The sequence below is a fragment of the Canis aureus genome, chromosome 32, assembly GCF_053574225.1.
Source record: "Canis aureus isolate CA01 chromosome 32, VMU_Caureus_v.1.0, whole genome shotgun sequence".
NCBI classification, from domain to species: domain Eukaryota; kingdom Metazoa; phylum Chordata; class Mammalia; order Carnivora; family Canidae; genus Canis; species Canis aureus.
In genome coordinates this window covers 26,636,032-26,659,358 of record NC_135642.1, presented here as the reverse complement: position 1 = coordinate 26,659,358, position 23,327 = coordinate 26,636,032, and the positions used below count along the sequence as shown (strand labels likewise).

The following is a 23,327-nucleotide window of genomic DNA, read 5'->3' as shown; positions in this document are numbered from 1 at the left end:
ATTCTTAGTTTATCTCCCCTTTATTAATTCTCTTTCCCCCAGGTCTAATCCTTTTTGTAATAAAATTATATTCTAGGCATATGACTGGAACTCATTTTGACTGTTTCATGTAAATAAATCTGTCAACCATTATCTTTTTATCTAAATGTATTAGTTTATATCTTAGAAAGTGAGCTCTAAGTTTCTCACTGTTGCTGCCATGCACTAACTACAAATATCAAATCACAAATTGCTATTAGGGCTATTAAAGTAGATCTTAAATATACTGTAAATTTTTTAATGTATTTATTTTTCTTTTGGAAAATAAGGTTTGCTTCTCTTCTTTTGAAAATTAGATAATTCAAAAATGGCAGAACTCTTTATGGAATGTGAAGAAGAAGAGTTAGAACCATGGCAGAAGAAAGTAAAAGAGGTTGAGGATGATGATGATGATGAGCCAATCTTTGTTGGAGAGATATCAAGTTCAAAACCAGCAATTTCAAGTAAGCACTTACTGTTAGTGGAGCCAGTTTTTATAAAATATTGTTTCTAAAGGAAAAACTTGTGAACTGCCTTATAAGGTGCTTTATATCCTTGTTCCTCTGTAAGAAGTTAGAGATGAAAGATTTGGTGAGAGGTGAGTAAGAATTGAAGAATCAGGGTAAGGACATGATTGGGAACTTGAGGAGGGAGCCAAGAGGTTAAAATATTAGATATGAGGAAAAGAAATAGACTAAGGTTAGTTGGTATCATTGGAGGTCTCTAAAATTGGAAATCATAATTTTTAGTGGAGCCAAAAGTAATGTTTATCTGTTTATTTTTTTCCTACTTAAACCTAGAACTAGAGAAATGGAAGAGGTTAGAATACTTTCCTTCAAATGTCACAATATACTAAATAAGTTTTAGTCTCAGATAGTCTCCTATCTGAGACACATCCAGGCAACTGCAGTGTCATCCATACATTGCTACAAAATGTATATGCAGGGAATAATTGCAGTCTCTAGCCTGAGTGCCAACAAGGACTGCAGCTTCTGACCACATTCATCTTCCACCAACTCACATTTTTATTCATGAAAGAGAAGATCACTGTCTACAGCCACTGTACTTGGAAGATGTAGCAGTTAGTTAATACTTAAATCTTTTATGGCTTTCTAGCAGAATATTTTGGTACTTTTGCGGAGTATTAGATTTTAGTTAGAGTAGTTGGATTTTATGTTATTAGAATGTTAAAAGCAAAGACCAAAGGCACTTTCTAAATTGTCCACACAAGAACATAAAAAAGTACAGAGAAATAACAAATTTTAGGAGAGAAAGAGAAAATAGATCATTTCCCATTGCATGTACATGTTTATTTGTTTGCTTGTTTAAGCCAGGTGAGTTTGCCAAAGAATATGACCAGTGTAATAGTTTTCTTACCAAGGCAGTGCTTAAAAGTGTGAATAAGAGACTACTATTAAATTTTCTAAAGCCTGGTTTTTTGTTCTCTTGCTTCTACACTTGGAATGGCACCTCTATTCAGTTTTATCAGAGGAAGAATCAGTTAACCAATTAAATTCTCAATACCATTTCCTGTGGCAGATTGATAATCTCTTAGGTTCTAAGTGGAATACCACTTCGATTATAAATTGAACTAGGCATGATGGCATGCTTGTTTTTTTTTTTAATTAATTAATTTAATTAAAAAAAATTTTTAATTGGAGTTTAATTTGCCAACATTTAGCTTAACACCCAGTGCTCATCCCGCCAAGTGCCCCCCTCTGTGCCCTTCACCCAGTCACCCCAACCCCCCGCCTACCTCCCTTTGATGGCATGCTTGTTGATGATAGTGGAACATAATTATATATTCTCTTAATTACTATTTCTATTCATTGTGATCATTTTATACTGAAATATTACCATATTATAAAATAGTTATTCAAATTCTCTTATTGAAAAAAGTAACAAAGATCAAATTGAATTATACCAATTGTAGAAGACTGTTAACAGTATTCAACTAGAACAATGTATATTAGTTTTAAGATAATTCTGTCAAAAAGGAGACTGACCCCAGTAAAAATTCGTTTCTGGACTGTTAAGATGCAGAGTTTAAGTGAATTTATTGTTTATGTGCAAGCCATAAAATATTGTAATATATGGAATATGAGTTAAGAGTTTGTATAGAACTGCTAGAAAGGAGGGCAAAACCTGTGTTTTGTAGAATACAGCCACTGAGAAGTATTTTAGCCAATAGTTCTTTGATGGTTTGAGTAATACTAATCTTGAATTTCTGAATGAAAATGGTGTCAAGTTGTTTAAGGAGGCTTTTATTCTGTAAGACATAGACTGTGCTTAGGTATAGAGCACTGCTTTGCCATTGTCAGAAAACAATCCTACTTTTGTGTGGCCCTTTACTTTGTAGAGTTATTTTATGGGATCTGGTTCTTTTTTTACTGTGAGGAAAAGGCAATTTTTATGAGGTTTGGTACTTGTTTGTGCTTTTTCCTTTTGTAGCCAACAATTTTTGGCAAATCTCCACTCTTCCCAATTTTAGTGTGACTACCAAATAATCTAGGAGTTAGAGTTTACATGCATGGCAGAATCAGGACCCGAAAATTCTATTAGACTCAGATTGACTTCTGGTATACTTGTAGATTTGAATCCTCTTAAGTTATGAAATACTCTGATAAACAGTATTTTAGTTTGCAATCTCTGCTAGTTTTTCCCTTTTTAGAACTCAAGATTAATGCTGCAGATAATCCAGTGAGATCCCTCATAATGATACTTTCAAGGAAGGTATGAATGGGTTATGAAGGTAGAATAGGGGCTTGATTTTGAGTGATAGGAACTTGAGTTTATGTATAGCTCTGTCAACACTCAAAGAAAGAAAAAAAACACTCAAAGAAAGATATATACACTAATTATAGGTTGTATATACATACATTTTTGGAAGATTTTTGCTAATTATATAGACTGTTTCTTTGTAGAAAGTTTGACTTCTCTGTAGTCAGATTTATCATTCTTTTACTTCTGGCTTTTGGATTTTGAGTTACAGTTAGAAAGGTGGTTCTTATCCTATAAAACAAGGCTAGGAATCTTATTTCTTTAGTAGATGATGATATATATGTTTCAGATTAACTGTATACTTAGGTTAACAATAACATATATACTCCTTCCAGGAATCTATTTGATTGTTTTCAGTTCATGATTTCTATTATCTTAGCATATATTTTATTCAAGTAATAAATTTTAAAATAAATATAATTTTTTGTAGATATTTTGAATAGAGTAAACCCCAGCTCATATTCAAGGGGAATAAAGAATGGTGCACTTAGTCGAGGTACAGTATTATTTTATTTTACTATTTTATTTTGAAAGTGAAGCATTTTGATATCATTGATTATATAAAAATATATTTAATGTTTTATATAATTTTCAATACAGGTATTACTGCTGCATTCAAGCCTACAAGTCAACACTACACGAACCCAACATCAAATCCAGTGGCTGCCTCACCAGTAAACTTTCATCCTGAATCTAGATCTTCAGATAGTTCTGTTATTGTTCAGCCTTTGTCTAAACCTGTAAGTGTTTCTGAAATTACACAGCTCAGCGATACATTGGATATTCCTTAATAGTTTAAACAATGCCAATTAAAATGCTGGATTGTCATGGGTAGTTATCCAATAGAAACAGAATCAGAAAATGTCACCATCTTTATGGTAGCTTAGCCAGTACCCAGAGTAATAACTGCAGGAACTACCCATCCCGCTTGTTCCTAAATCAGGTAACATGCTTAAATAGGTAAAGTATAGAAAATTGTGTTATCAAAACATGAATAAAAGTATAATGATTATTGCATAATGGCAAACTATTTAAGATTGTAAACTGGGTCAATTATCCTTGGCTCTTAACTGGAAAAACTTTTGAGAGGAAGTTATTCAGAAAATATGTCTTCATAATTTAGTTTAAAAAACTCTTGACAGAAAGTAATAGTTAATGGTAACGGTTAATATTTATTGAGTTGATATTTTTGTGTAAGACTTTGTTCTAAATGCTATACATAAATTAGTCATTTAATTCTTAAATGTCCCTGTGAAATATACACTATTATTAATCCTGTTTTATAGTTGAGGAAATTGAGGCTCACAGAGGTTAAATTATTCATTCAAAGTCACACAGCTGACAAAATGATAGATCTGGGATTTAAATCCAGAGTAAGCCATAATTTATATGTATTTATATACATATATATATATGTGTGTGTGTATAAATATTACTTAAAATGGAACCATTGCCTTAGTGCAGCAGTTTTCAGTGTGTAGTGTTCAGTCCCCTCGGGTTCCCCTGAGACTCTTTCATGGGTTTGGAAGTCAATACTATTGTCATAATAATACAAAGACACTATTTGCCTTTTCCACCATGTTGACATAGGCGTTGATGATGCAGAAGTTCTGGTGGGTAAACTGCTTGTGCCTTAGTATAGATCAAAACAATGCACCAAAAAAACCAAAAAAACAAAAAAACAAACAAAAAAAAAACAATGCACCAAGCTGTATGAGCAGCTTTTGTATTCATACCCACCATGCACTCCCAATAAAATATATTCACACTTGTTTTCTTTAGTGAAGTATTAGCATTGTTATTAATTTTGTTAAATCTCTACCTTTGGAATATGTATCTTTTAAAAATATTTTATATGATGAAATGGATAGTATGCAAAAGCACTTCTGTGTCAGAAATTTAATGGTTATCTTGAGGAGAAGCACTTGTTTGATTGAATTGTGAGCTAAAGTACCCACTTTCTAAAAATAGAAGACTACTTTTACTTGTAAGAATGACTCAAACAATGGTGAATTACTTATTTTTGTGTATCAATATTACCAGAAACAATGGTTTAAAATTACACACATTTATTATCTCATAGTTTCTGTAAGTCAGGAGTCAGGTCATGGCTTAGCTGGATCCTCTGCTTCAGGGTTTCACAAGGCTACATTCAAGGTATGGACTCTAAGGATGCAGTCTCATCTGAAGCTTGACTGGAGAAGTATCTGCTTCCAAGTTCTCATGGTAATTGGCAACATTCAATTTTTTAAGGGTTGTCAAACTGAGAGTCTCACTATTATACTGGCTTTTGGCTGGCTTTGCCAAGTGGGTCTTCCCAGCATGGATTCTTACTTAAAGCCCACAAAAGAGAGAATCCTTAGCAGAATGGCATTATAATCTTATGTAATATAATCATGTACACAAAATCATGTATATCCTGTAATCCTGCATTTTGTTGGTTAGAAGCAAGTCAAATGTCTTACCCACACTGAAAGAGAGGGAATCATACAGGACATGAACACCAGAGGGTGGGGATCATGGAGGCCATTTAGAGTCTGTTTTACATACATAATTCAGTCCTGGTTATTTGACAGACATTTCCTTAAAACTGAACAAAGTGCACACTTGAAGGAAAACAACTGATAGCATTTCTTGCCAATTATAAAATTGAGCTTTCAAGCACAAATTAGAATTTTGGAAAACTTCTGTCTGCCACTATGATGTTGACAGCTTCCCAGTACTGAAAGACTTTTCTGCTTGGTGGTGCAATTAACAAATGCGATTTTTTCATATTTAATGAATTCTGTCAACATTTGGAAGATCAGCATAATCCAAAGAAACCAGTATTTTCGAAATAAACCAGTGCATCATGTTACAAAATCATGCAGGTATGAGATAGACCAATGAATTTTAACAAAGTACAGAAAGTCTAGTAATTAGGAATCAGATGCCACATTGCAGTAAACCTTTAAGAAAATACCAGCTGTTGAATTTTGATGTAGTATCAAAGAAGTATATCCATAGTTATCCTAAATTTCTATTAAAATACTACTACTCCCTTTTAAAACTATATATCTTTATAAAGTCAAATTTTCTCTATATTTTTCAAACAAAATATGTCCTATCAGATTGAAAGCAGAAGCAGATATGAAACTGCAATGGTTTTTGATTAAGCTGGACATTAAAGAGATTTTCAAAAATGTAAAACAGTACCACTCTTATTTACTAATTTCTTTGTGTTTGCAAGATAGTCACTTTTCATAAAAATGTTATTTATGTTAATCTGTAATGGGTTTATTGTTACTTTAAATAAATAAATATTTTTAAAAATTTCTCTGTTTTAATTTCTAACATGGTGTAAATATCAACAGATAGAACCCAAATAAAAAAAAAACTCTTTTGGGTACTCCATAACTTTTAAATGTGTAAAGGGGTCCTGAAACCAAGGAGTTAGAGTACTAAAATAAAAGTTACCCAAAATGTAAAGATTATTTGCTATTAATTGGAATTTAATTAACTCACTGGTTTTTTCATGCTTATTGTAAGCAATTTAGCATTGGCTTTAGAGAAATAAATTTTAATGAAAATTTTTGTTCTTTTCACAGTAATTCCCTATTGTCTAAGATAGCACCTGTAAATTTTCTTGCAAATATTCAAGTTCAAAACTAGGATTGAATCCAAATATTTTTATAGGAATAATCCATTTTTCCTATATTTCATATCATATTAGTATTAGGCAATCTACAGATCTTTTAGCACTAAAAATTGATATTTTGGGGTATTATTTTTCATTGAAGAGTTACTTTAATTGTAATTTATGTAACAAAAGGAAGGCTGTAGTATTTAAATCTGTGGCTAAGTAAATTCAACTCCCACTTCTGTTTTGAAGATGTTATATATCCTAAAATAAAAGAAATGTTTAGACAAATGTTTCTCTCTCCCTGAGTTGTTATTACTTGAGATAATTACTATCTGAAATAATAAAAAATAGTGATATAAGCCCTGGACCAATAGTTTAAAAAACTTAAATTGAAATAAGAGACTTAAGTACTGATTCAGCCTTGTTAATAAGAATTGTTGAAACCTCTCTGAGCCTCGTTTTCTTCATTTCTAAAAAGAGAGCTTTTACCCAGACCACTGATTCTCAATTTTGGATCCTAAGATTCTGCAGGTTATTCCTAATATTTTAAAAGATGGGAAGCTACCTAAAATGTAAAGATTTTTTGCTATTAGTTGGGATCAAATTTACTCAGTGTACTTTTCATAAGTTGTGGCTTTTGCAGGAATGAAAACTGGAAAAGGGAACTTTACTGTTTAATTCAGCTTGATAAATAAAAATCTTTACAGCATTGGACCCAGTGAGAAAAAAACAAAAACAACAAAGGGAAGGGTGGTGTCTTTGGTGTTAAAAGTTAGAAATAGAGCTTTCTCTAACTGATGTTTATTTCTCTGGGTATAGTTTCAGTCAAAACACCTCAATTGGTATTTTTCAATGTTGGTAAATTTTTAAAAGGAGAGGTTGTGCCAGTTGGTTTGGGTGGGTCCTGGGTGGCATATTGTAAAAAACTGTCCAAGTGATTCTAGTGTGCAAAGTTAAGAATGATGGATATATTCTAGGATGAATTAAGATTCCTATTTAAGGGAATTTACTCTGAATTTTGAAGCCACTGCTTTTAATAAATTATAATTATAGTTTTTCATCTTAAGTTGTGTGTGTATATGTGTGTTTACTTTTTCATGGAATATCTCTATACTTCAACATCTCTTTCAGACCTCTTACAGATAGCAGATAGTTTTGGAATCAGTCAGGTTCTGGGTTCTAATTACAGCTCCATCAATAACCACACCTAACCTTAGTTTACCTATTTATAAAATAGAGTATAAGGTTTTAATTAGTAATGTGACAACTATTTGATTTAATACACATATGTATCATGAAGTACAAGTACATTTAAAACACAATTGTGGCTATTATTTCAGTTTGAAAGGTGAATAACTTGAAGCTCAAAGGTGACTTGCCAAGGTATACAGTTAAATGTGTTGGTCTTCTGAATCCCAGTTTAGTGTTTATTCTACCCTTACTATTGTATTTGATGTCTTTCTGAACTTTTTAAATTCTCCCCGCTGGAGAATTATTTTAACCAGTTATTGTTGAATAATATATGCCTGCTCTCTGAAATTGTGGAGCTTAATTAACCAGAGTTGTTTCCTAAAAAGTGTTTTAGAGTTATAACTTCGTATTTCTGTTAAAAATATAAAATATAAAAATAGAAGTGAATATTTTCCATTTTTAAGTGCAAATATTTGGAGATAATATTCTGAAATAAGGTTGTGCTAGGTTACACTGAAGTCATACAGCATTATTGATTTTTTATTTTACATGTTAAAGTTCAAGTGCAGATTTTGCCTTGGTAGTCCTCAAATTCTAGAAGTGTTTTGAGTTATTTCAATACCTGTTTCCATAACTTCCTTTTTTTTTAAACAACCATTTATTTACTTATTTATTTGATATTTTATTTATTATTCTGCAGTGTGTGCAGAGTGTGGTGAGGAAAGCTTATCTCTTTTTATTTTTTATTTTTCATTTTTATTTTTTAAAATATTTTTCATTTTTATTTTTTTTTAAATTATATATATATATTTAAAGATTTTTTTATTTATTCATGAGAGACACAGAGAGAGAGATAGAGGCAGAGACACAGGCAGAGGGAGAAGCAGGCTGCATGCAGGGAGCCCAATGTGGGACTTGATACTGGAACTCCAGGATCATGCCCTGGGCCGAAGGCAGGCGCTAAACCACTGAGCCACCCAGGGATCCACTCCTCTCCTTTTAAAATTTGAAAAATTTATTACTGAGGTATAGTTGACATTGAACATTATGTTAATTTCAGGTATACAAGATAATAATGATATTTTTATATATTGTAAAATGTTCGCTACAATCTAGTTAACATCTATCACCATCTGTAGTTACAGAATTTTTTTTTCTTGTGATGAGAAATTTTAAGATTACACTCTTAGCAACTTTCAAATACATTATTCTATACATTCCCATGACTAATTTATTTCGTAATTGAAAGTTTATACCTTTTGACTCCATTCATTTTGTTTCTATAACTTAACAAATCGATGTCAATAGAAAAGTTAGTAACAAACCAAAATTCTGAAAACTTAATTATCCCTCAGTTAATAAGCACAAACCAAATAAAACCTTTATGTTTCTATCTTTAATGTATTTTGGAAAGAGATTTAGAGGGAAAGGTACATACTATATTTTGATTTTCCCTACCCCCTGCAGACATAGTATAGAATATATAAGTCAGGATCATACTATATATACCAGTATGTATTTGTCTTTTCTGTCTGAACAATCTACTGGGATTATGTCATTGGATATTTCTCAAAAACAGTAGTAGTGGTTGCATGCTAGTCTATTATAATTTATTTAACCATTCTTTTGTTAGACATAGAGGTTTTAATTTTTTGTTATTAAAAATAATTCATATTAAACACTTCATTTCTTTATTATAAACTTTTAAAGTGGAATGATTGGACCAAAGGATATGAACTTCTTTAAAGCCTTTGATAGCTGCTGCCAACATTTTCATGCATAAAAGTTATACCAAAATATAACCTCTCTACTTTGCCAATAGTGAACGTTATCATTACTTTTTAATTTTTAAATTTTTATTTCAAGCTAACTTTAGACTTAACCAAAAAAATAATACAAAGAGTTCTCATGTATGCCTAACCTAGTTTCCCCTAATGCTAACATCTTATGTATCCTAATCAGGTAATTAACATTAAGTAAACCTCAAGCCTTTATCGAACTTTACCAGTTTTTCCATTACCGTCATTTTTCATTCCCAAGATCCCATCAGGATCACACTTTGCTGGCAGTTTTTTTCTTCTTAGTCTCATTTTTCTATAGTTACTCTTTTTCTTTCATGACTTGAATACTTTTAAGAGTGGCCAGTTAATTTTGTATTACGTATTATGATCTTTAAAACCATGCAAATTCAATAGTTAAAAATTGCCATTGTGTTTATTTGCATTTCTTTGACTACTATGTTTGAAAAAAGTTTTTTTGTACATGTTGATAATTTGTATTTTGCTTTTGAAGTGTCTCAGTTTATATCCTTTGCCCATTTTTCTCTTAAAGTGACTTTTTAAACCCTTTTGATTTTTCAGCATTGTTAATTCTAAAACTTTTGCTTGTTGTATATTATGATGTACAAAATGGTCTACAATTCACTCTGAGTGCTTACTCTACAATGATGGTCTTTTAAAAATAGCATTAAATGTATTTTTTTGAGTGTGTCTGTCAGTAAATTTAATATATAATAGTATTGGAGTATATATCCCTAAAATGATCATACTTTTTGTAATTATATTAAATATCTATGTGTGGTAACATAAATTCATACTACCTACTTCTTGACCACATTATCATTCATTTCATACTTTTCACTCCTCTCTTCTTGAGATCATCCTACTAGCTGGGACTATCTTTTCTCCTGATGGAAAGGCTAAAACTTCCCTTAAGCCCTAAGGCTTCCAGGAGTATAGCAGCTGTCTCAGATTATTCATATAAATAACTTCAATTCTAACCCCTGTTTACCTGGCTTTCATATTTGGGTTTCCCCTGTTGGCCATGCAGCTTTCATATTTGCCCTTATGAGATGGGACATTACTCCAGTCTTGCATGGCTTTCTGTGGAATAGCAGGAAGAGTGGAGAGGAGGACCCCTTCTTTCTTTTCCTGACCCTTGCCTTATAAATTTTTCCAATAAAGATGATTCTAAAACTCAAACCATATGCTACATTCATCCCGAATCCTGATACACAGTACTGCAGATTGATTCCTAATTTCTTTTCCCTGATATTTCATCTGTGGTGTTACAGAGATTCAGAAGCTTTTAAGTTTATGTCAGTATGTTTTCCTATTTTTTTTCCTTTTACCCAAAGATTTTGCTAAATTTTACGGTTTGCTCTTTGATGGGAATACTCCATTTTAGTAGCCGTCTAAAGTGTATCAATCTTGCTCATTTTAAATAGCTATACATGGGGCAGCCCTGGTGGCTCAGCAGTTTAGCACCGCCTTCAGCCCAGGGTGTGATCTTGGAGACCTGGGATCGAGTCCCATGTCTGGCTCCCTGCATGGAGCCTGCTTCTCCCTCTGCCTGTGTCTCTGCCTCTCTCTCTCTCTGTGTCTCTCATGAATAAATAAATAAATAAATAAATAAATAAATAAATAAATAAATAAATAAAATCTTTAAAAAACAAATTGGGTAAAAAAATAGGCATATATGTTTCTTTTATCTTAAAAAAAAAAAAAAACAACACTGGAATTTGCCCTGTTTTAATTGGCTAGTTTTACCTAAGTAAGTAAGAGCTGTAAGTAAGGGCTTGCTTTCAGTTTTAGTAGATGATAATTTTGACAGATAGTGATAATTACCTCTGCGTTTTATAACATTAATTACTGAGTCATCAAAAGCTGTTCTTATAATATTGACATACACTTATATTTACCTTTATAAAAGTTTATGAAACAAAATAATTGTCACTATATTGAGTAAATGTAATATTCTTCCTTTGAAATATTTTAACAGGGTTATGTAACAAACTCCTCGCGAGTTGTGTCTAACAATTCTTCAGAGTTACTGTTTGACTTGACCCAGGATACAGGATCATCACATTACCAAGGGGGACCAACACTTTCTATACCAGGTTGGTTTTAGCACTTTTAAAAAAAACTGTAAGAAGAAACTTAATAAATATATATATGGAATTGACTTTCTGTTTTCAAGTTCATGCCTTCAAGTTAAGTTTTCATATATTGTACAGTGGAATGGTGTTAATAGTTCTTAAATGCCTTTCTTGGGTGATTTTTTTCTCCCTTGGGTGATTTTTAAATAAAATCTTATTTAATAATGAGATGGACATTAAGGAGGGCACATGATGTAATTAGCACTGGCTATTACATAAGATTTATGAATCTCTGAACTCTATCCCTGTAACTAAAATTCTCTCCATATTAATTAATTGAATTTAAGTTAAAAAATATATATTTAAAAAAAACAATAAGATGTTTTACTTTTTCTTGCTAACCAGCTTTGAGTTTGTTCTCAATTGGAACTAAAAATATGCTGAAAAATCTTAAATAATTTCTCTAAGTTACAGAAATCTTTGATATCCTACATCTGTTAAAAACAGTATTAATTCATTTCTATAACTAATGTGAAAAAGTATATGGTTACAATTGATTTCCTAATTAGAATAGTGTATATTCAGTAAAGGCTTTAGATATTGTAGTTATGTATGACAATAGAGTGCTTTTATAAAGTGGCACAATAAGTTTGTATATAGCCAACATTCAGTAAATGCCCATTGGAGGAATATGAAATTTCCTTGTTAGAGTTAAAGTTCTTTGTATACTGAAACATAGTTCTTCATTAGCCATGCTATGAAAGAATTTCATCTAACTGAAAATTCCCAGTAATCGAGGTAATTATGCTTTGTATATTTGCTGTTTTCGTATATTTTAAATATTTGACAAAATAGAAATAAACAAGATTTTGGGGGGACTTTTTAGATTATTTACTAACAAATCAGTGTGGAGAATCTACCAAACCCTCCTCTGATTCTTTATTGTAATATTAGTGCATAAATTGTTTTCCATTTAGGTAACATTTTGTTGATGTTCACTTCTTTGGGTGTCACATACTTATAAAAATCTAGTTAGTAAAGTAGGTAAGAAACAAGGGCAATGATTGTTGTCTTAAGGTTGGTTTTACTAAACAGAAGGACTTTGTTAATAGAAAAAGTCTGAATTCTTGAAACTTCTTGTGAGTAGGGGCAATGACTCCTGTTCTACCTCCCAAGTTTTCTGCTGCAGAGAGAAACATTAGCCTGAGCAGCAAGTAGGATGAGAAGACACAGATTTGAACTGCTATTAAGATTTTTGTAGTCTTCATCAAGTCTTTACACTTTAGTCTTCTTATATTATTAAAAGGAGATTTTATTTTTCTTATTAATGCATTCATACTCCAGACCTGGAGTCAGCCATTGGGAGATAAAATTTTAAATCTCGCTCCACTTTAGTCAGGGCTTTCTGAGGCACAAATAAGATAAAATGTGAAAATGCATTATGAACTTTAAAGGACTTGACAGCAGTTGGTATGATTGATAATATGTGATTTATAGTCAATAGCATTAACTGACCACTATCCAATGGTCAGAGATATTTGAAGAAGACTGGATTTAAGCTTGTTCTCAAAAGGATTTTTACTGATAGAAAGCTGTTCAGTGTAGAAAACAATACAAACCAAAGATGACATGAATAAATAAAGGGTCAGAATTTAAAACTCTTAAATGGGGGTGCCTGAGTGGATTACCAAGTGGCTCAGTAGGTTAAGCATCTGCCTTGGGCTCAGGTTGTGACTCCAAGGTGTTGGGAACAAGCCCTGTATTGGGCTCCCTGCTCAGTGGGGAGTCTGCTTCTCTCTCTCTCTCAGCCCCTCCCCCCAGTTGTGTGCACATGCTCTCTCTGTTCTCTCAAATCAATAAATAAAATCTTTAAAAATAAGTAAATTAAACTCTTAAATGCAGAGTGATTTTATTTCTTATGTTAAAAAGTTCTTATAGTATGAAACTGTTTCTACTGTCCAGCCTATTATATGCAAATGCTTAATCAAAATACCAGCATTCATTGGTTTTTCAAGTAACTTAAGCATCTCACAAGAATGCTACTGTGATTACACAAATCCTTTCCAAGTACCAATATCAATAATCATGTGTCTTGGGGATCCCTGGGTGGCTCAGTGGTTTAGTGCCTGCCTTCAGCCTAGGGTGTGATCCTGGAAACCCAGGATCAAGTCCCACATCAGGCTGCCTGCATGGAGCCTGCTTCTCCCTCTGTTTCTCGCTCTCTCTCTCTCTCTCATGAATAAATAAATAAAATCTTTAAAAAAAATCATGTGTCTCGAAGATGGGGAAAAAATCATTTTTATGTTATTTCACAGGATGAACTAATATCACACTCTATTTGTCTGGCATGTTTCCCCATACTAAAAAGCTGATGGGTGAATCTATTAGAATAATTTTTTTCCTCTAAAGTAGGTTAAGATATAAAATATTTTGTTAGTAATGATAATAGCTGTCATTTATTGTTGAATGCTTTCTGTGTGCCAGGTGTTGTGTGGGTGCTTTTTAAAAGTAAGTTAAGATACAAAATTTTTTTTAGTAATGATAATGGTTGTCATTTATTACTAAATACTTTCTATGTGTCAAATATCGTGTTGAATGCTTTAAATATATTATCTTATTTGATCTTAAAACAGCTTTGTGAAATAAGGCAATATAACTTATTTTACAAAAGAGGAAACTGAGGCTCAGAAAACTTAATTAAATAAGCCAAGAATACATAGCTAGGCAGTGACAGAACTTGGATTTCAACTTCTACTGTCTGGTTTAAAAGCCTGAAATATTTCTTTTTTTTTTTTTTTTAGGATTTTTTTTAAATTTATTTATTCATGAGAGAGAGGGAGAGGGAGAGGCAGAGACAGAAGCAGGCTCCATGCTGGGAGCCCGATGTGGGACTTGATCCCGGGACCCCAGGATCATGCCCTGGGCCAAAGGCAGGCGCTGAACCGCTGAGCCACCCAGGGATCCCTAAAAGCCTGAAATATTTCTAATATATTTACTTTGTTGCTTCTATTTTTCATGTATAGTTGAGAAAATTAAAATATGGTGTGCAGTTTTAGGATCTTTATTACCAAGTACAGTTGTGTGTTGTTTTCAAAAACAACTTTTGCCTGACCTGGGTATAGCCTAAATATCCCTATTTCTCTTGCTAATGCTCTAAATAGGACTAAAATTGTTTAGTTTAAAAGTGTTGGTTTTCAAACTAAAAATTGTTTTTAGGAATAAAATTCCCATGCAAATAAAATTTTATTCAAAATGGTAATAAATAAAATATAAAAGAGTTCCTCTGTCAGAGATAACTAATATATTCCCTAAAATGAGCCCATTAGGCTCCAGGAACATAATTTGGAAACTATTGTACTAACGCCTTCCATTATGAGCCCTTTCATATGAGTGAATAACGTATTATCATTCAAAATTAGTTTTTCTACTTTGTACTTTCCATTTTTGTAGTTTTTCCACTTTGAATAAACAGATAATATAACCTAAAGCCATGAGTAGACCACTTCTTTATTAGGTGGAAAAAAAACTAACTTTCCATTAGACATTAAAAAAAAAATAAAAAGGTTTTAATGGGTCTTTCTAAATTTTTAGAATAAAATAAAATTTCTTTTGTAAACTAGCTCCAGTGCACTTAAAACATTGAAAAGTGATTCATTTGTAGAAACTTAGAGTGTTCTCTATGCTTTAATTTTTTCTTTTCTTTTTTACTTGGGATATTTTGATCTGGCTTCTTTCATATTGCTGTTTATATATTCCTTTATTTGAAGCCATATTTAGTATTTTCTTGCATAGAAGATTATTTTACAAATTATTTGAATATGTATATAGTCCATAATAGATGTTTATATAATTTTTTACAACGCTGACTTTTAAATAATTATTTCTTAATAATTAAATTAATATTTATTATCCTCAAGTTTTTATTTAAATTCCAGTTAGTTAACATACAGTATAATATTAATTTCAGGTGTAGAATTTAGTGATTCAGCACTTACATACAACACTTGGTGCTCTTCACAAGTGTGCTCCTTAATCCACATCATCTAACCCACTCCCCCCCACCCCCCACATACCTCCCCTCTGCTAACCATCAGTTTGTTCTCTCTCCTTAAGTATCTCTTTCTTGGTTTGCCTCACTTTCTTTTTCTCCCCTACGTTCATTTGTTTTGTTTCTTAAGTTCCACATATGAGTGAAATCATGTGCTATTCATCTTTATTTGATAGACTTATTTCACTTAGCGTAATACTGTCTCATTCCATCCTTGTCATTGCAAATAGCAAGATTTCTTTCTTTTTTTTATGTCTGAGTAATATTCCATTATATAGATATACTACTACTTCTTTATCCACTCATCAGTTGGTGGGCATTTGGGATCTTTCCATAATTTGGAAATTTGTGCATCTATTGTTGACAATGCTGCTGTAAACGTCGGGGTACATGTATCCCTTTGAATCAGTATTTTTATATCCTTTGGGTAAACACCTAGTAATGCAATTTCTGGATGGTAGGGTAGTTCTATTTATAACTTTTTGAGAAACCTTCATACTGTTTTCCAGAGTAGCTGTACCAGTTTTCATTCCCACCAACAGTGTAAGAAGGTTCCCCTGACTCTCTATCCTTGCCAACACCTGTTGTTTTCTGTATTGTTAATTTTAGCCATTCTGACTGGTTAAGGTGATATCTCATTGTAGTTTTGATTTGTATTTCCCTGATGATCAGTGATGTTGAGCATCTTTTCATGTGTCTGTTAGCTATCTATGTTTGCTTTGGAAAATTGTCCATTCATGTCTTCTATTTTTGAAATGGATTATTTGTGTTTTGGGTGTTGAGTTTTATAAGTTACTTTATAGATTTTGGATATTAACCCTGTTTGAATGTCATTTGCAAATATCTTCTCCCATTCCAAAGGTTGTGTTTTAGTTTTGTTGATTGTTTCTTTGCCATGCAGAAGCCTTTTATTTTGATGAACTCCCAATAGCTTATTTTTGCTTTTGTTTCCCTTGTCACAGGAGACATATCTAAAAAGAAGTTGCTATGGCCAGTGTCAGAGAGGTTACTGCCTGTTTTCTCCTCTAGGATTTTGATGGCTTCCTGTCTCATATTTAGGTCTTTTATCCAATTTTAATTTTTTTGTCTATGATATAACAAAGTGGTCTAGTTTCATTCTTTGGATGTTGCTCTCCAGTTTTCCCAACACGTTTTTTTGAAGAGATCTTTTTTTTCCCATTGTGTATTCTTTCCTGCTTTGTTGAAGATTAATTGACTATAAAATTATGGGTTCATTTCTGGGTTTTCTATTCTGTCCCATTGATCTGCATGTCTGTTTTTGTGCCCATGCCGTATACTGTCTTGATGACTGCAGCGTTGTAATATAGCTTGAAATCTGAGATTTTAGTGCCTCTAGTTTTGTTTCTCTTTTTCAAGATTGCTTTGACTGTTCGAGGTGTTTTGTGGTTCCATACAAATTTTAAGATTGTTTGTTCCAGCTCTCTGAAAAATGCTGGGGTATTTATAGGAATTGCATTAAATATATAAATTGCTTTGAGTGGTATAAACATTTTAACTATATTTGTTCTTCCAGCCCATGAGCATAGAATTCCATGTGCTGTTTCCATTTCTTGGTGTCTTTTCAGTTTCTTTCATCAGTGTTTTATAGTTTTCAGAGTACATATCTTTTATCTCTTGGTTATATATATTCCAAGATATCTTATGGTTTTGGGTATAATTGTAAAAAGGATTGATTCCTTGATTTCTGTATGCTGCTTCATTATTGGTGTATAGAAACGAAGTGGATTTCTGTATGTTGATTTTGTATCCTGCAACTTTACTGAATTCATGTATTAGTTCAAACAAGTTTTTGGTAGAGTCTTTCAGATTTTCTTTTATTGTGTCATCTGCAAATAGTGAAAATTTGACTTCTTTCTTGCCAATTTAGATGCCTTCTATTCTTCTATTCTTTTTGTTGTCTGATTGCTGTAGCTAGGAGTTCCAGTACTATGTTAAATAACAGTGGTGAGAGTGGACATCCTTATCTTGTTCATTTTTTTTTTCCTCATCTTGTTCTTGACTGTAGAGGAAAAGCTTTCAGTTTTTCTCCATTGAGGATGATATTAGCTGTGGGCTTTTCATATAAGGCCTTTATGATGTTGAGATATGTCATTTGAGATATGTTGAGATAATGTCCATCCCTACTTTGTTGACGATTTTTATCATGAATGGATGTTGTACTTTGTTGAATGCTTTTTCTGCATCTATTGAGAGAATCATATGGTTCTTATCCTTTCTTATATTAATGTGATGTATCACATTGATTTTGAAATCTTGAATCACCCTTGCAGCCCAGGGATAAATCCCATTTGATTGTGGTATATGATTCTTTAATGTACTGTTGGATTTGATTTGCTAGTATCATATTGAGAATTTTTACATCCATGTACATTAGGGATATTGGCCTGTAGTTCCTTTTTAGTGGAGTCTTTTTCCTCATAGAATGAATTTGGAAGTTTTCTTTCTATTTCTATTTTTTTGCAATAGTTTGAGAGGAACAGGTGTTAACTCTTCCTTAAATGTTTTGTAGAATTCACCTTTGAGGCTAACTGTTCCTGGACTTTTATTTGTTGGGAATTTTTTGATTACTGATTCAGTTTCTTTCCTGGGTTATTGATCTGTTCAAGTTTTCTATTTCTTCGTGTTTCAGTTTTGGTAGTTTATATGTTTCTAGGAATTTATCCATTTCTTCCAGGTTGTCCCATTTGTTAGCATGTAGTTTTTCTTAATATTCTCTGATAATTGTACTTCTGTGGAGCTGGTTGTAATTTCTCCTCTCCTGTTTATGTTTATGATTTTATTTCTTTATATTTAGGTCCTTTTTTTTGGTAAGTCTGGCTAGGGGCTTATCAATTTTATTGATTTTTTTTTTTTTTTTTCAAAGAACCAGCTGCTGGTTTCATTGATCTATTTCTTTAAGTTTCTTTATCATTTATTTCTGCTCTAATCTTTATTCTTTCCCTTCTACTGACTGTAGGTTTCATTTGTTGTTCTTTTTCTTCTTTAGGTGTAAGATTAGGGTGTTTGAAATTTTTCTTGCTTCTTAAGGTAGGCTTGTATTGTTAAATACTCCTTCTTATGACCATTTTTGCTGCATCCCAAAGCTTTTGGACCATTGTGTTTTCATTTTCATTTGTTTCCATGTATTTTTTAATTTCTTCTTTGATTTCCTGGTTGACCCATTCTTTAGTAGCATTTTGTTTAATCTCCATGTGTTTGTGGTCTTCCCAAATTTTCTCTTGTGGTTGACTTCAAGTTTCATAGTGTTGTGATCAGAAAATAGACGTGGTAGGATCTCAGTCTTCTTAAGGCCTGATTTGTGACCTGGTATGTGATCTATTGTGGAGAATGTCCCTAGCACATTTGAAAAGAATGTGTATTCTGCTGCTTTAGGATGGGATGTTCTGAATATATTTGTTAAGTCCATCTGTTCCAGTGTGTCATTCAGAACCATTGTTTCCTTGTTGATTTTTTGGTGAGATGATCTGTCCATTGATGTAAGTGGGATGTTAAAGTCCTCTACTGTTATTTTATTATCTTTGAGTGTCTTTAATTTTGTTGTTAATTGCTTTATATATTTGGGTGCTTCCATATAGGGGACATAAATATTTATAATTATTAGATCTTCTTATTGGATAGATTATTTTATTATAATAGCGTGCCCAGGGCAGCCTGGGTGGCTCAGTGGTTTGGCGCTGCCTTCAGCCCGTCGAGCATGGAGCCTGCTTCTCCCTCTGCCTGTGTCTCTGCCTCTCTCTCTCTCCTCTCTGTGTATTCTCATGAATAAATAAATTTTAAAAAAATCTTTATATTAGCGTGCCCTTCTTCACCTCTTTTTCCAGTCTTTGGTTTAAAATCTAGTTGTCTGATACAAGTATTGCTCCTCCAGCTTCCTTTTTGATGTCCATTTGCATGATAAATATTTTTCCATCCCGTCACTTTCAATCTTCAGGAGTCTCTTGTAGGCAACATATAGTAGGGCCTTTTTTTTTTTTTTTTTTTTTAAATCCATTCTGAAATCCTGTGTCTTTTGATTGGAGCATTTAGTCCATTTACATTCAGCATAATTATTGATGGATATGTATTTAGTGCCATTTTATTACTTGATTTTTCATTGTTTCTGGAGATTTTCTCTGTTTCTTTCTTCTCTCTGTCACTTTTTGTCTTTCCTTTCCACTCAAGAGTTCCCTTTAATATTTCTTGCATGGCTCGTGTAGTGGTCATGAGCTCTTTTAGTTTGTCTGCGAAACCCTTTATCTCTCCTATTCTGAGTTATAGCCTTGCTGGATAGAGTATTCTTGGCTACATATTTTTCCCATTCAAGACTTTCTTCTGACTTGCTTAGTTTCTGTGGAGAGATCTGCAGCTAGCTTTATGGGGTCTACCCTTTTTAAGTTAGGGACTTTTTTTGTCTTGATGCTTTTAGGATTTTTTTTATGACTGTATTTTGCAAATTTAACTACAGTACGTCTTGGTGTTGGCCTGCTTTTGTTGATTTTGATAGGAATCTTTTGTGCTTCCTGGATGTAGATCTCTGTTTCCTTTTCTGGATTAGGGAATTTTTCAGCTATTACTTCCTCAAAAAAATTTTCTGTCCCTTTTTCTCTCCCTCTTTCTTGTGGGACTCCTATAATATGAGTATAATTATATTTGATGGAGTCACTGAGTTCCTTACATCTGTTCTCATTATGCATAATTCTTCTCTTTCTTTTGTTCAACTGCATTATTTTCTGTAGTTCTAGATTCTATATCACTTATTCATTTCTCTGCTTTGTCCATCCTTGTGTTCTTTGCATCCAGTCTGTTTCAAATCTCTGTTATTGTATTTTTCATTTCTGATTGTTTTTTAACTGTTTTATCTCTGTGGTAAGGGCCTCCCTGAAGTCCTCCATTTTTTTTTCTCAAGCCCAGCGAGTACCCTATGATTGTTACTTTAAATTCTCCATCAGGCATGTTACTTATATCTATTTTGATTAGATCTCTGGATACAACTTTTTGTTGTTTCATTTGGGATGGATTTTTCCACCATGGCATTTTGTCTAACTCTGTCTTCTTCTGTGAGTTAAAAAAGCCTCTTTTGTTTCCTGCTCCTGAGACTAATGGCTTTATGAAGAAGAGGTCATGTAATGTTCAGAGCCTGGTGTTTCAGGGAGTATTTCTGGTGTGTGCTGCATGGATTCTGGTGCTGTTGTTGACTTCTCTATCCCTCAGTCCAGTCGTATGCAGGGGCTCTCCTTGCCTGCATTGGGCAGTGTTTGGACCTTGGCCAGAATGTGGCGAGTTTTAACTAGGTGTGCTCTGGTCTGCTCACTAAATGAGACCTGATGCTACTTCCACTACAACTGAAGTCTTGCAGAACTTTCTGGTTGGGAGATGTGCTTTGTGCAGGGGTTTCTGCTGGTCATCTGGGGAAGGGACCCACTGTGCTGGGACTGTGGTTCACTTGCCCAGAATAGCAGTGCCTTGAGTGCAGTGTGGTGGGACTTGGTATAAGCAGGTTAGACGTTAATGTAGGTACTGTGGCATTTACTGCAGATGATTTATGCTGCAGGGTAGGGAGAGAGAAATGGCACCAGCCTACTCCTTTGTCCCCAGAGAGGGGCCTTTGTACTGGCTGCTCTTAGGGAAGGACTCCCAGAAGAGCAAATGAATAATTTTCCTTTGCGCACCCCAGGTGTTTTTTGAATTGCCATTTTCATGCTGTCTGTCTCTTGGTTGTTGCCTGCCTAGAGCAGCACAGTGCACTTTGGGCTCTATCCCAGCCAGCCCTGCTTACTTTTAAAACTACAATCTTTAGAGATGTGGTATGGGTGGGGACCAGCGTTGGTCTTCTGGTGGAGTGTCTCACTGCTCTGGGACTGATGCAAGTTTGATTGCAGAGGTCACTTGAGCCAGAACACAGGGTTGTGGGACTTGGAGCAAGCAGGCTAGGCAACCAGTGTCGGGCTAAGCTTCCCTTAGCAGGTGGCTCTGCCCCTGTGCTGAGGGGCTGGGGAGTGGCTCTTTTGTCCCTGGAGAGGTGTCTCTGCAAACACCACCTGTCACAGATATGCCTCTAAAGAGTGAACAATCTCCCTGCTATGTGCCTTAGGCATGCCTCAAATGCCATCTGTCCCTAGGGTTGTTTGCCTGCTTTTTTCCAGGAGTAGGGCCGTGCCCTAGGGGGTCTGTCCCAGCCAAGCCCAACTGACCTTTAAAATTCCAGTCTTCAAATCCTACTTGTTGCAAAAAGTCATGAAAATCAGCCCTTCTCATTTTCCCAGCCAGTAGCTTTGGGGAGTTGTTTTCCTTGTGCCTCTCTCAGCCACTAGGGCTCCCTCCCCTCTGCAGCACCCATGATCCATTTCTCAAACCATGTCTCCATACTTTCTACCTTCATGGATGTGGCCTCTTATCTTCCTTTATTTGTGGAGTTTGTTCTGTCAGTCCTGAGGTTGATTTGTTGGGTAGTCAGAATGATTTAATAGTTATCTAGCTGTGTTCAAGGGATGAGAGGAGCCTAGGATCCTCCTACTATGCTGCCATGCTAGCTCCCTTCCCACAAAATTTTAAAAAGTTCAAGTATAGCGTTCTTGGATGGCTCAGTTGATTAAGTGTCTGGCTCTTCACTTTGGCTCAGGTCATGATCTCAGGGTTGTGAGATAGAGCCCTGCATTGGGCTTCATGCTGGATGTGAAGCCTGCTTAAGATTCTCTCTCTCCCTCTCCCTTTCACCCCCCCCCCCGCCAAAAAAGAAAGAAGAATTAAAAATAATTATTTAATAGTGTTTAATATTAGTTTCAGGTGTGTAATATAATGATCCAACAATTCTATACATTACTCAGTGTTTATCACAAATTTATTTTTATTTTTATTAGATTATTTTTTTATTCATGAGAGACACAGAGACAGAGGCAGAGACATAGGCAGAGAGAGAAGCAGGCTCCTTGCAGGGAGCCCAAAGTGGGACTCAATCCTCGGACCCTGTGATCATACCCTGAGCCAGAGGCAGATGCTCAACCACTGAGCCACCAAAGCATCTCATAATAAGTTTGTTTTTAATTCCCTTCACCTATTTCACTCCTTTTCCCACCCACCTTCCCTCTGGCAACCACCAGTTTGTTCTCTGTATTTAAGTGTTTGGTTTTTTCTTACCAAAAGAGTAGTTACACCTTCTTGATCCATTCATGTTATTACAAATGGCAAGATTTCATTCTTTTTTATTCCATTTACTTATATATGAAATCTTTATCCATTCATGTATTGGTGGACACTTGGGTTACTTCCATATCTTGGCTATTGTAAATAATGCTGCAATAAATACATCTTTTAGTGTTTTTGTATTCTTGGAGTAACTACCCAGTAGTGGAATTACTGGATAATGTGGTAATTCTATTTTTAATATTTTGAGGAATTTCTATACTGTTTTCCACAGTGGCTGCACTGGCTTGCATTGCTACCAACAATGGATGAGGGTTCCTTTTTCTCCACATTCTCATCAACACTTGTTATGTCTTGTCTTTCTGAGTTTAGCCATTCTGACAGGTGTGAAATGATACCTCATTGTGCTTTTGATTTGCATTTTGCTTATAATAAGTGATGTTGAGCATCTTTTCATGCATTTGTTGACCATCTCTATGTCTTTGGAGAAATGTCTGTTCATGTCTTCTGCCCATTTTTAATTGCATTATTTGGAGGTCTTTTTGGTGTTGAGTTGTATAAGTTCTTTATATATTTTAGATACTAACTCCCTCTTAGATATATCATTTGGCAGTATCTTTTCCCATTCTGTAGATTACCTTTTTGTTTTG

At 33.8% G+C, this 23,327-nt stretch overlaps 1 protein-coding gene across 20 annotated transcripts in view; it reads left to right on the top strand.

Moving 5' to 3' along the window:
- Positions 1-23,327, top strand: part of ZNF280D (zinc finger protein 280D) — a 301,506-nt gene that overhangs the window by 196,886 nt on the left and 81,293 nt on the right. For 16 of the 20 annotated variants that reach the window (XR_013370328.1, XR_013370329.1, XR_013370332.1 and 13 more), the window contains 4 exons: positions 336-482; positions 3,230-3,295; positions 3,400-3,539; positions 11,393-11,510. Coding sequence is in view for 15 of the 20 variants with exons in the window: in XM_077881215.1 (XP_077737341.1) it covers positions 336-482; positions 3,230-3,295; positions 3,400-3,539; positions 11,393-11,510 (471 nt within the window). In the remaining 5 variants the exon portion in view is untranslated. Of the gene's footprint in view, positions 1-335; positions 483-3,229; positions 3,296-3,399; positions 3,540-3,593; positions 5,026-11,392; positions 11,511-23,327 lie in introns of those variants that run through there. The other 4 variants (XM_077881217.1, XM_077881221.1, XM_077881220.1 and 1 more) reach the window with 4 other exon arrangements.